This window comes from Callorhinus ursinus, unplaced genomic scaffold, assembly GCF_003265705.2.
Source record: "Callorhinus ursinus isolate GAN/ISIS: 27379988/994484 unplaced genomic scaffold, GSC_fseal_2.0 scaffold54, whole genome shotgun sequence".
NCBI lineage: Eukaryota > Metazoa > Chordata > Mammalia > Carnivora > Otariidae > Callorhinus > Callorhinus ursinus.
Genome location: NW_027397116.1, coordinates 15,333,124 through 15,347,031, shown reverse-complemented (window position 1 = coordinate 15,347,031; position 13,908 = coordinate 15,333,124). Strand labels below are relative to the sequence as shown.

At 38.6% G+C, this 13,908-nt stretch overlaps 1 protein-coding gene across 1 annotated transcript in view; it reads right to left on the bottom strand.

The window, feature by feature from the left end:
* The window catches only part of RO60 (Ro60, Y RNA binding protein), a 28,487-nt gene that overhangs the window by 14,381 nt on the left and 198 nt on the right, over positions 1-13,908 (bottom strand). The window contains exon 2 of the mRNA XM_025892290.2: positions 3,478-4,073. Coding sequence (XP_025748075.1) covers positions 3,478-4,057 — 580 coding nt within the window. The 5' untranslated portion in view covers positions 4,058-4,073. The remainder of the gene's footprint in view (positions 1-3,477; positions 4,074-13,908) is intronic.

The window sequence follows — 13,908 nt, the reverse complement described above, 5'->3', positions numbered from 1 at the left end:
GGGTGAAAAACAGAACATGTTTACTGAGAATGAAATAACTAGATACAGAGGAGCTAAACTCTACACTGTGAGGCTACTTTCTATGATATAAAAAAGACATTTAAGCCAATGGAGTCAAATAATTTTGTTTATTCCATCATAATTGTTTTAATATGAGGCTCTGGAAAAAAATCTCCTATATTCTAAGTCATTTTATTATAGAGTTTTTTTCTTTTTTGAGACACCAGCATTAGAAACTTTGGTAGACAATACCTATCTCAGGTCTACAATCTCAGAATGGTTCACAAAGTACAGATCTGTCTCAAATAATCTATTCACTTGTCCCTTTCCACTACTAAATAAATAAGCATTTACAAGTAGCAGAGATAAGTGGAAGTGGACAGGTAGGTAAGTAATTCGTTTTTTTTTTTAAATAAATGAGAAAGTATTACAGGCCAAACTAAAGAAAAACAAGGTGTTCATTTCTTTTGTAATTTCTTTTAATAGTGGAAAGAACTTTGGATTGGGGTGCTGAGGAAGCTTGGGTTCTAGCCTACATTTTATCAATAAATGGCTGTGTGACCAATCTGGGCCTTAGCTTTCACTTCTGTAAAATGGGGAAGAGGATGTTTGAGTTATCAGACTCAAAGAGGCCTATGGGGTAAATGTTGGTAAAATAAATAAATGGCACAGGTCATGTAATAGAGAGTGGTTAAGATGATGGAACGAACTAAAGAGTACAACCTACTAATGTTTTAGCGAAATTTTGGCTTAGTGCTACCAAATAAAGTATTTTCAAGCTAGAATAGGTATTTTTATGTGATGTCTTCTGATTTTTTTAAAGTGATGTTAGCAAAGAATTCATTTTTTCCTTAAAATATTGTGCAGGCCAAATAAAATCCATCCTTAAGGCAGACTGAGACTATGTGTTATCTCTGGACTCTAAATAATTTGATCAAAAGTCAATACTAATATGTAGGGACTTCTAAAGTATTCTGACTCTTGCTAACATCCAGTTTTTAGTACAGAATTTTATAGTCTTAAATTACTAAATGTTTCGTATGTGAGCATGTCTTCTATTTTGTCTTTCCAACTAAAATATAACTTCCTTAAAGGCAGGCTTATTATTATTTTTATCTTACTCAAGTTCTATGTTGGCCACACAGTAAGTATACAATAAATACCTGATTAATTAAATTACATTTTGACGTGTTTCATCTGTTTCAAATACACATTTCAGTTAAAGTATTCCAATATTACTTATTTTGGAAGCTTAGAGTTTCTTTCCAAATTCTTTTCACTCTGAGAAATCTAGGGATCTCTTACACCTGAACATGTTGCTATTACTACAAGATTTTAAGTATGAGTTCTGCCCTCAAAAAATTTAGAATTAAAGAATACTGTCTGTGGGAGCAAGTTTAGGGAACATCTACTAATTCCTCATTTTATAGAACAAGAATTCAAAACCCAGAGTAACTATCTGCACAAATTCAGAAACTAGTTTTTCCAATTATAACTAGCACTTAGGTACACACCACCATGTAGTGTCTCAAGAGACAAAGCTGGATCCCTACATTCTTCTTATACTGAATTAAAGATTTAAAAACAAAAAATTAAAGCATGAATATGTTAGAGAAAAAAACCAGGTAAATATTTTTATGACTTTAGGTTGGAAAAGGCCATTCTAAACCTAACACAAAACAAAAATCTATGGGGCGCCTGGGTGGCTCAGTTGGTTAAACGACTGCCTTCAGCTCAGGTCATGATCCTGGAGTCCCAGGATCGAGTCCCGCATTGGGCTCCCTGCTCGGCGGGGAGTCTGCTTCTCCCTCTGACCCTCCCCACTCTCATGTGCTCTCTTTCTCTCTCAAATAAATAAAATCTTTAAAAACAAAACAAAAAAATCTATGAAGAAAAACAGTCAAGTTTCATTACATTAAAATTCCAAACCTCAATATGCCAGAAACCCCCATCAAAAAAAACTGAAAGACAAAGAAAAAAAGGGGGGGAATGCGCATGATATGTATATAATATGAAGTTATAAATTCCTATGTGTCCCAAGTTCTTAGAACAGCGCCCATCCATTTGGTGCTCAATAAATATTTGTTGAATGAATGAATGGTGACAATCAATATTAAGATAAGCAACTCAATGGAAAAAAGGACAAAGATATACTCAAAAAATTACATATAATCAACATATGAGAAGATGAACATTTGCCCACAAATTCAATAAGATATAATTTTTCACCTACCCTCTTGGCAGAGATTAAAAAACACTGGTAATAGTCGGTGTTCAAATGTGGAGAAACCGGCCACTTCTATATACTCTGTGGGTTTACCCATTATATAAATATTTACATTATGCAAGTTTTTTCACTGTAGCAGTTTTGTAATAGTATAAGAAACCAGAAGCTATTTCACTGTCATCAGTAAGAGACTAGCTAAATTACAGTATATTCATACAATGGTATATAAGCAACTATTTCTACTGACTTGAAGAAATATCAATATGCTTTTAACTGAAACAAAGAAGGTATATAAAAATTTAAAACACTGTATGTTTAGGAGTCATATACAACACGTAACAGTGATTTCTTTTGAAGGGCAGGACTCCTACTTTCTGCATTATATTTTTATGTATTATCCAGCTATTTTAAAACAAACATATAATTTCTAATAAAAAACCAAAATACAAATGGGTTTGTTTATATAACTATTTGCAATAATTTACTGTTTAAATTTCATTTTAAAAAGGCCATTCATAATAAAATGGATAAATGAGGAATTAATGAGGAGCTGTCTTTTCAAGTTTCACTTGTGGTATTAAAAAGGAGCAAATTTTGGAAATGTTATGGAAGTTCATATTTTACATTATTCTTGCCCAAATGTTTTTCTTATTTCCCTTCTAAGAAGGACTAAGTAATTATCATACATCCAACTAACTTCTCAAAAGTCTCTTTCCATAGACAGAAAAACTGCCCCAAGTTACCAGGTCCCCTGGCTGACTGCTTGGAGACAATTAACATCCTGAATTGTTAAGTTCAGCACTATTTCAGGTAGCCTTTAGGTTCCATGGAACATATATCCTAGGAAGACAGGGAGGGAAAAAAATCGTAAGGGACTAGAGCAGTATAGCCTCTGGCTATCTGCCATCTATTGGCTAGGAGCTGTTTTGCTTATTACTACAACTTTAATCATGTCCATGCTGCTTTCATAGTGTATAATCACTTGGGTAAGCATTCTAGTTAGCATGGTGACATTCTGAGATTTAGATTAATCTGTATCTGTCATTTGATCCTTGATTAGTAACGTCTGGATTGCCTGTGGTAGGGGTTTAATTCCAGGTTGGCATTAAACATTTGAATTAGTCAACCACTGTGTTTTGAAACTGAAAGGCTATTTCTAGAAGATATTACATAATTATCTTATGTCAAATAAAAATTTGGTGTTTACCAGATATCTGCAACCTCCCCCAACCCAAAGATCTTATGCTTACCTTCACTGGAAGGTTTAAGATGTGACAATCTTAACAGATCTTTGTGAGACCAGCCATTTCTTTGTTTATACTTTGTAACTGCCAGAGCAAGGGCCATGCCCCCCTTTTCATTGTACCAGTCTGCTATAGCCTTCCGGAGAGCACGACCCCACATGCCACATTTCATGCTTTCCTTCAGATCTTTCTTAAACTGGATAAAAGTAAAGAGATGTGTAGGAATGCGACAAACTTCAGAAACAGCTTTAAATGCTGCTTGTTTTGTGCTTATGTCGGAACACTGAGAACAAATGGCAAGTGCAAAGAGCATAGGCTCTTGCTTTGCGGTTCTGCCTTCTTGACTAAATGACTTTATTTCCTGGATCACTTCACATCCTCTTCCATCTTCAATCAGTCTAATTAAAGCTTCAGCATTTTCAAGGCCCAACTTCTGTTCTTTGATATAATAAGTCCCACCTTCAGAACCAAAACATAAGAATCGGTGTAGTCGATTCATATCAGTGACTTGCCATACATATCCATCTTCAGAATTGGGTATTTGTTTCTCATTCAGTGGTTGCATTTGGTTTACTGATTCCTCCATTTTTCTTTTAGGAAACCTATCAAAAAGCAAAATGTTATTATAGCTAGAAAGAAAACAGTAAAATTATAAAAAGGAAAACATTTATTAATCTATGCTTTTTGAAATGTTACAAAATCTTTGATTTTTTTAAAAAAAGATTTTGAGAGCATGTGTGTGTGTGTGCGCGCGCGCCAGCGTACACATGCACACGATGCACACGTGCACTCACAGGGTAGAGGGGCAGAAGCAGACTCCCCACTGACTGTAGAGTCTGCAGCTCAGGGCTCCATCCCAGGACTCTGAGATCACGACTTGAGCCGAAGTCAGAGGCTTAACCGACCCAAGGTGCCCCTGTTACACAATCTTTTTAACTTAACAGGTATTTTTTTTAAGCTCATTAAGTGGTAGCATGATAGCCAGAAGCAACTAGGTTACATTTCTGAGGTATAGTTTGTTGTTTCAGAGACTAAGCCCACAGCTCAGCATGGGGCCTGGGGGCCTAGAAAGAGAATAAAAGGGTTAGGGAGGGCAGCTTTGGTAGCTGAGGCTAAAAAAGATCTTACTCCCTTTACTCTCCCAATAACTGGGTACACAGTTTTGGTTGCATATCCAACATCCATTCCTTCCCTCCCCTTTTTTCCCAGGCAGGAAAGTTCTTCAGGGGAGGCTAGCCTTTTCTCCAGCCCTAAGGGATGAATCCTGATTGCTCTAAGCCAGTGGTTTTCAAACTATTTGCATCACATGTACTTGAATTGCTAGTTAAAACACAGAGTGGTGGGACCCACCCACCATCCCCAAAGTTTTTTTTTTAGATTTTTTATTATTGTTATTTTTTTATTTGACAGAGAGAATACAAGCAGGGAATGCGGCAAGTAGAGGGAGAGGGAGAAGCAGGCTCCCTGCTCAGCAGGGAGCCCGGATGTGGGGCTGGATCCCAGGACCCCCGGGATCATGACCTGAGCCAAAGGCAGATGCTTCACCGTCTGAACCACCCAGGCGCCCCTCCAAAGTTTCTTTTTTAATTCAGTATGTCTGGGGTAAGGCCTATGCATTTGTACTTATCACAAGTTCCCAGATGATGCTCTCATTTCTTTGGCCATGTGACAAGTATAGGAAAGGGCATGTAACTGGCCACTGTGGCACGTTTAAGTCTGCAGAGAATACTTTTGAGATTTTCTTCACTTTTAAAAGTGGGCTTGGGCTCTTAAAAAGGAATGTTCCCCTTTCTACCTTCAGATATTCATTTACAAGTGATGCTTGGAGTAGTGGGTTAGAGCCACAGGGGAGTCAGTTTATGAAGACACACTAATTTATAAGCACAGTAGAACTGAAAAAAGAAAAAAAATTAGAATCTGGGTCCCTGCTATCTATGAGCTACCTGGAAATGCCTTACTTACAAATTTCAGAATATATCATAAATGTATCCTTATTGTTTAAGCCATTTGTAAGTTTTCTGTTACCTATGGTTGAGAGCATCCTAATTGATTAAATTCCTATCAACTATGCTCATTTATAGCTTATGTGATCTGTAACTACCTGTGCTTTCCTCCTTCCATTAACCCTAAAGCTACTAGAACTAGCTGTAAGACAGCAATATCCCCTTTCGTCCTCCTAACAGCGCAACCATAACCGTCCACTACTTTATCAGTCCACTGCTACTCTTAATACAGTAGAGCTGCTTATCCAGTTGCTCCAAGTCTCCTGCCTATACCATTATAGTGCACTGCACTAGGCTTCTCCCCATGGCAAACAAAACAAAACAATACAACCAACAACAACAACAAAAACTTAACCAGCATTTACTGCATGTTATGTGTAAGACATTAAAGAGATTCCTGTTCAATTAAAAATATTTTTTTTAAATTCCCCCCCACCCCCCCAAAAGGTTTTTTTCTTGCCCTTAGAAAAACCACATTCTGTTTGGTGAGGCAGAAATATATACACATACAAAGCCAACTGTAATTAAGTGCTTTAATAAAAAAGTACTGTGTGAGTCAGCAGAGGAGAATAAAATAATGCTGTTTCAATAATACAAGAAGACTTGTGCAGAGAAGGCAAACTGAAAAACTGGTATATTAAGTTTGGGGGAATGTGTTCCAGAAAGGGATTCTGAAATCTTGCTATCTTTAGATTTTAGAAAAAGAACTAAGTATACTGGCACAGCTATAAAGAAATGACAGATAAGGTAGTAGCTTAAAGAGCAACACAAGGTAAGACATTTTGTTTTGGGGATGGTACAAGTTTGAACATGTTTATATATTGTGGGTAAGCCTTAAGATGGAATCCTGGTGAATATTAATAATTAAGAGCTAGGGAAAGGGGCACCTGGGTGGCTCGGTTGGGTGTCTGCCTTCAGCTCAGGTCATGATCTTGGGGTCCTGGGATGGAGGACCACATTGGGCTCCCTGCTCAGCGGGGAGTCTGCTTCTCCCTCCCCCCTGCTCCTGCTCTCTTTCTCAAAAATAAATAAATAAAATCTTTAAAAAAAGAGCTAGGGAGAAAAAGGCCCCTTTTAAAGGAGAAAGAGAAGGAGGGGTACATAGCAAACCAGAACAGCAGTATCATGGACCATAGGGAAGAGAATTTCAAGGAGTCAGTGGCTGGTAATTGCCAAATGCTCAGAGATGAAGTAAAATAACTCGGGAAAATGACCACTGGATTAGCAAACAGTAATGATGAGGAAGGGCAACTGTAGTAGAGTTCTGCAAGAGAGAGCCTGATCACAGTGGTAAGATTAGGAGTATGCGGGCGCCTGGGTGGCTCAGTTGGTTAAGCGACTGCCTTCGGCTCAGGTCATGATCCTGGAGTCCCGGGATTGAGTCCCACATCGGGCTCCCTGCTTAGCAGGGAGTCTGCTTCTCCCTCTGACCCTCCCCCCTCATTGTCTCTCTGTCATTCTCTCTCTCTCAAAAAATAAAAAAAAATAAAAAAAAAAGATTAGGAGTATGCAATGAGGGAGAGACTTCAAAGGTGGACTACTCTTTCAGGACGGTAACAGAGAAGATGAGAACATGAAGAAAAATCTTTTTACCTTTCTAGATGAGAGGACACTGAGGCTGAAGTTGAATGATTCAATTTGGAGACTGGAAAACAGTAAAGAATATAACTGAGGGAATGAGATCACTAAAAGCGGAACAGAATGAGCTTTAGAGCGTCCAGGTTGAGACTGGCCTATTGACAGCAAAAGAGGTATCTCCTTCACTAAGGGTGAAGATGGTGGGTTTGAGAAAAGAGAGAAGAATACGGAAATTGAGGAAGTTTCCAATGTAGGAAGTCTGGTATGCAAGGGAGCAATGAGGCTGGGTCTCAGAATGGTGTGGGGATAAATGCACTGGAGAATGGAAACCCTCACATTTTGAATGTGACTGTGGCGGGGGGGTGATTTGGATTGTGTTGGAAATAAACAGCGTCACATTTCAAATAAAGCTCTGGTATAAAGTAGCTTATGTTAAGGCAGGCCTAGGCCTCAGGTGTCAAGTGTAATGATCATATTATATTAGTCATTAGGGACTGATTTATAGTTACCCAGTGCAGTATAGACTGGAACTCCTGGTGCAACAGATGATGCTTCTGCTATTTATTCTTACCCTTTTCAATATGGCTTCTTATCCGCCTTTCAATCAAAAAAACTTTTGAGAATAACAGGCTTCTCAAAGACTGACACCTTAACTGCTAATTCCAGTGGAAAATTTTCTATTACTTTGACTTTTACACTGCATTTGACATTGCTAGCTTCATCTCTAAAGCTTTTACAAAAATATCCTTGGGTGGTACTTTAACCTGGCTATTCCTGCTTATTAGCTGTATTTGTTAGATGAATAATATTGAAATGATACTCAATATCAGATTATGCTAATAAAACAGCTTTCCTGAACCAAAATCCAAGAGGTGTGATTTAAAGGTCCCAATCCAAATCTCAAAATTCCCTCCCCTCAAAATTCTTTCCCTTGTTATTATTCTTTGTGAGTATGTCTAGCTAATATTAGTTCCTTTAAGAGCAGGGATCTGGTTTAGTTATGTATCCCTTCTCTGAACCTAGAGCACCACTAAGTAATACATACTTGAGGATAACTAAGCAGTATTAAGTGATTTTCTGAACCATCTAAGAATCATGTATGACTGGTTTTTCTCTCCTGTAACACATTTATTTTGAAAATAAGACTCAACGTGTGCAATTAAAAATGTAATTCAAGCCTTTAAGATAAATTCTGTAATCAAGAAAAAATATACTATATACAGGTAGTGGATATACAATCAAGAAAAATTAAACGTGAAAAAGTTACAAAGAGGAAGTAATGAGTACGGAGTAAAAATGTCTTTTGAGCAGAACAGTTATCTCTTTGTAAGTTTTTCTAATATATTTAATATTAGGTATTCAAGTTATCTTTTGTTGAGCAAGCAGAAAAATGAACTTTTAAATCTAGGGTAGATGCTTAAAAGCAATCCCTAAATGTAATCCTTGTAATCCCTATTACAAGAAATGTAGTTACTTACTCACTGCCTTATCAAAGGAATCTTACTCTTGTATATATTAAAAACAACCACGAAGACCTACCCTTTAAACATTTCTGCAGGAAAAAAGGCTCAGCTTTTCACATGCTTCGGTGACTATTCTTTCCAGGATGCAACATAAAACAGTGGAACAGATCACATGAATGGCCCTTCTCTACTCATTTGTATAAATTTGCCAGAATCAAATTTTTAAAAGTGAAATATGAAAAGCGGAATGGCAGCAGTTCTAAGCTACTCTCCTTGTCCCTAAGTGCTGATATATAAATTAACTTTAAAATTGGCTGGGTGATAAGACAGTGGTATAATAAAGAGTATCTAGTTTTTGTCCATGTTTCTTGGCAGGGCTTCAAAAATCCTTGGAATTTCCAGATTGATAGGAGTCTTTGTTATGCTAATGTGGCAATTCATTCTGGGCTTCAGGATGGGGGAGGGTCACCGGAAAGCCCAATCATTTGATTAAAGAGTTGGAATTCTGGGCCAGATCAAACACCCCAGGAGGGGTGTAGGGTCCAAGGCTGGGCTCAACCACATAGTCAACCAGTCACAATCAATCATGCCCCATGATAAAATCCCATGTACAAACTCTGAACATCGAAGTTCAGTGGAGCTTCCTAACTGGTTAAGAAATTGATGTGCTGGGAGTATGAACTACCAGGATTCAACACAGAGGGTATTCCCTCTCCTGCTTCTAGACTTTGGCCTATATGTGACTTCCACTTGGCTGTTCCTGAGTCATATCCTTTATATTAAAACTATAATCATAAGGATAGTGCTTTTAGTGAGTTATGTGAGTCATTCTAGTGAATTATCGACCCCAGGGGGGTTGTGGGAAGACTTACTGTATTTGGTTGCATAGACTAGGGACCCTACTCTAGCTGGTGTCTGAAATAAGGGCAGTCTTGTTGGGGATCTTGCCCTCTAACTTGTGGGATCTGAAGCTAACTCTGGAACTGAAATGAATTGCAGGACAGAGTCTGTGACAGAGAAGTGATCTCAAAACAGACACCAAAGGCAAAAGTAACAAAAGAAAAAAAAGATAAACTGGATTTCATCAAAATTTAAAACTTGTGTTTCAAAGAATACCACCAAGAATGTGAAGAGATCCCATGGAATGGGAGAAAATAGTTGCAAATCATACCATAAGGAACTTATATCTAGAATATATATTAAAAAAACCCTCCTAACTCAATAATAATAAAATAACCCAATTAAAAAACAGGCAAAGCATCTGAGTAGGCACTTCTTCAAAGATACACAAATGGCCAATAAATACATAAAAAGATGCCGAATATCAGTACTCACTGATGTGGAGAACAAAGGAGAAAGAAATACAGAAAAAATTAAATTTCCTTTGCAGCCCATTGACAAGTACTTGGGACAGGCAGAGAGAACTTGGTTATCAAGGAGCTTAGGTAGCTGTCTCAACGTTAATAAGGCAAAAGGCAACCTTAGCTTGACATTAGCCCAACCTCCAGGATCCTATCACAATCCTTTTGAAAATTTCCTTTATCTCTATCCCCTTCCTCCAGATATATGTTAGCAGTCATCCTCCAAGCATCTGGCCTCCTGATATACATCTGAGTCTTATAACTAAGGTTTTATTAGACAGTAATAAATGACATTTTCCTAACAGCTAGCCCCTCAAGGTCCTGGAAACCTTGCTTTAAGTCTCCCTAACACCTTCCCAATTTGAAAGTATATAATCAGCCACTCCTCACAACCCCAATTCAGCTCTTTCTGCCCACGGGTCCTGTTCCTATGTTTAAATAAAACCACCCTTTCTGCACTAAAGACATTTCAAGAATTCTTTCTTGACTGTTTGCTCCTGAACCCCAACAGTTCATATCACTCATCAGGGAAATGCAAGTCAAAACTGAAATGAGATACCACTTCACACTCACTAGGATGGCTACAATGAAAATGAAGTAAGTGTGGGTAAGGATCTGGAGAAATTAGAACCCTCATACATTGCTAGTGGTAATGTAAAATGATGGATCACATGGTAACTCTATATTTAACCTTCTGAAGAACTGCCAGACTCTTCTCTGAAGTGGTAAGGGGTTTCTTTTTGGTGTGGTGAAGATGTTCTGAAACTAGATAGTGGTGATGGTTACACTGATAGGGAAACTGAAGGGAGTCCATGAAGAACTGCTTTTTTGCTCCCTTTCCTGCTTCTACTCTTGCTAGGACCTGCACCCCCACCTTATACATGTATGCCTTATACTTATGGTACAAAAAATGTATGCCCTTCTTGTAAGGGTCCAGGAGTTAATGATTTCTTTGGAGTCTTCATTACAATAAATAGGAGTGACAGGGCAAGTTGTCATGTACATTTTGCAGACCACTGACTCTAGACACCCCGACGCCAAGCTTCCTGGTGTAAGTGACTTAAGGAGGACACAGAGGACTTGTCCTTGTTTTGTCCAGTTTCTGGACGTCTGAGAAGACATGCACACCAGATCACAATCCTCAATAAAAACCCCATCCCCCAAGCAAAACAGACTCACTCTCCTTTCCTTTTGGAGTCTCTCAGATACTGTGTCTCTATCTGTCCTCTCTCTGTATCTTCAAAAAAACTCTGCTCTCACTTCCTCTCAAATGGTGTTTGATTTCTATCCTTTGTAAAGCCAAGGACCCTCTTGGCTGGTCCTGCAGGACGCCTTCTGGTTCCATGGACTCAGTCTGCCTATAGCAACACAAGTCTGTGAATATACTAAAATTCACTGTATGGCATATTTTAAAAATAGTGAATTTCATGACAGGAATTGTCTCAAAAATCTGTCATTAAAAAAATGAACACTAAAAATTAACTATATTAAAATATAGCCAGGAAGTTATTTAAATAAATAGACATTCAAACAATATTTAACCCTGTATTTTTTAAATTTGTCTTCAGAAAGCAATTTGAGATACACGCATACATATACAGGACCTTAATCTCCCTTTCCCCCAACTCCCATCATCTCCCTCCTCAAAGCTTAAGCTCCATTGTCAGTGATTTAGAAGGCATTCTGGGCAGTGAGCGAGGTCAGAGCCTGGTCATCAATTAATCCACTCCTGAATAATCAAGTGTTGTAAATCCAGATTAACAACAACAACAAAAAAAGACAGTTAATTCTTTGGGTTGGCCTGTCCTATCCAGTGCTCTTACAGCACACTACTCCAAAGACTTTAATAGAGCTAAAGTTGTTTTAAACTTCAGTAAATTAAAATTTAGGGAAGAATTAAACAGATCACAGTATTTTTAAAGGTATGGCCACGATTTGGAATCGGTCGTGGCCATTTTATACATTGCCCACTTCTCTCTTAATATTGAATGCAAAAATCAGTGAACACTAGTAATTAATACACAATATGTAATAGCACTTCTTTCTGCTCTGTGTTCATTAGAACAACATTTATAGTTATCTTTTTTTAAAATTTGTTTTTAGACTTTATTTATTTGTCAGAGAGAGAGAAGAGAGAGAGAGAGAGAGCAAGCACAAGCAGGGGGAGCTGCAGGCAGAGGGAGAGGGAGAAGCAGGCTTCCCGCCAAGCAGGCAGCCCGATGCGGGACTTGATCCCAATACTTTGGGATCATGACCTGAGCCGAAGGCAGACGCTTAACTGAATGAGCCACCCAGGCGTCCGTATAGCTATCTTTTAACAGTACTAATATTATTTCTTGGGTTACTGTTTTTCTTGAATGTACACATCTGAGTATCTTTCCAAAGTCTCTTGATCATTTGTTATTTGAAAATGCTTTCATCACAAGAGGTCAAACAAGTTTTGCAGCTTAATCCTTTCTAAATGAAGTCAAAGCTGACATACATCCATGAGCATGCAAGACAATTTAAAAGAAACATTACTGCAAAAACTGAGGCCACAAATTCAAACAACTGTATCATTCCTGGTAGTGTACCTGAGTTGATCAAGTCAAATGTGATGCAATAAAAAGTGGTGAGGAACTGTGGCAAACATGACAGCATGCCATCCTGAAAGGCACACACTTTCAGCCAAGTGGCTGCCATGCGATAGGGACCTTGTATTACCAAATCTTATTTTTCTCAAAGACCCAGAAATCTGGATTTTCATGTGAAGTTGGGATTAAATGTTAACATAACTGAAGAAATTTTAACCCTCCCTTCTGGTTACTTCTAGGTTGTGTAAAGGGCTAAATTTTCTGTTTGGTCTTTCTGCAACAGGCACCATGTTAAGTTGGATATCAAATGTTAGTTATGAGTGCATATTCAGCACAGAAAATACTTTCAAGTTCACAGTAATATTATACGTTAAAATTTGCCAAAGACAGCTTTGGGAGGAAATACAGCTAGACAAGAGTGCCTCACAAACTTTTCCATTTAGTATACTTAACGGAATAATGAACAAAAGTCCCCCCCACCAAAGTTTCAAATTAAAAAAAAATCAAACACTTAATACAAACTTTCATTTCTACTCCATAATATAGCCATGCTCCCCCCCTTTTTTTAAAAGTAATCTCTACTACGCCCAATGGGGGGCTCGAACTCACAATTCGTAGATCAGGCGTTGCATGCTCTACCGACTGAGCCAGCCGGGCGCCCCATAGCCATGCTTGTTTTAGTGTAAAGCTGTTCTGTTGTTTCCCTCAGTAATATTTGTCATGTTTATTTTGTGGCTTCACATAGTCCGTAACACAATGCTCGCTAACTCTGAGGTACAGGTCAGTTTTGTCTACTGAAGTATTTTTGTCTGGAATCCAAAGGCCCTTCTTGGAATTCAGAGCTTTAAGGAGTGATGCATAAATACACATACTCCTGAAGATTTTATCTTAACACTATTCTTCTGCAAAAGCCTGCTGAATGAGGGCAATTTCACGATTTAGCGAAAACAGGCATTTTGGGGTTAACTCCTCATTTAATCTTAGAAACATTACAAATGATTTTAAGTTAATACACTACGTTTTTTCAACCTCCTTTTCTTTGAGGCATCTATCATCTCCACGAACTACAGCTCTTCCTCTCGTCATTCCCTCGAGGATAAATTCACCTTCTGTCTTCCCACAAAGATTCCTCTTCCCAAACTCCAAATCCGGGGCAACGCCTCTCGGCGCAAAAGCCGCGGGAGGAGGAGGAGGAGAGGAAGAGGAGGAGTAAAGCTAAAGCAGGCCCTCCGGACGCTGGCCTGTGGAAAGCTATGCAAGCACAAGACGGAGCGATCCGGGATTTGGGAAGGGCCCACCCTCGGGAGAGAACGAGCCGGGCCAAGCAAGGTTGTGCCCGCAGAGATGCTGCTCCCGCTATCCAGCAACGGCAGGACGCGAGAACGATGGTTTGGCGAAGTGTTTGTTCCGGCCTCAGCCGCTGGGATGCTGGATGAGGGACATGGAGGATCAGCCAAAC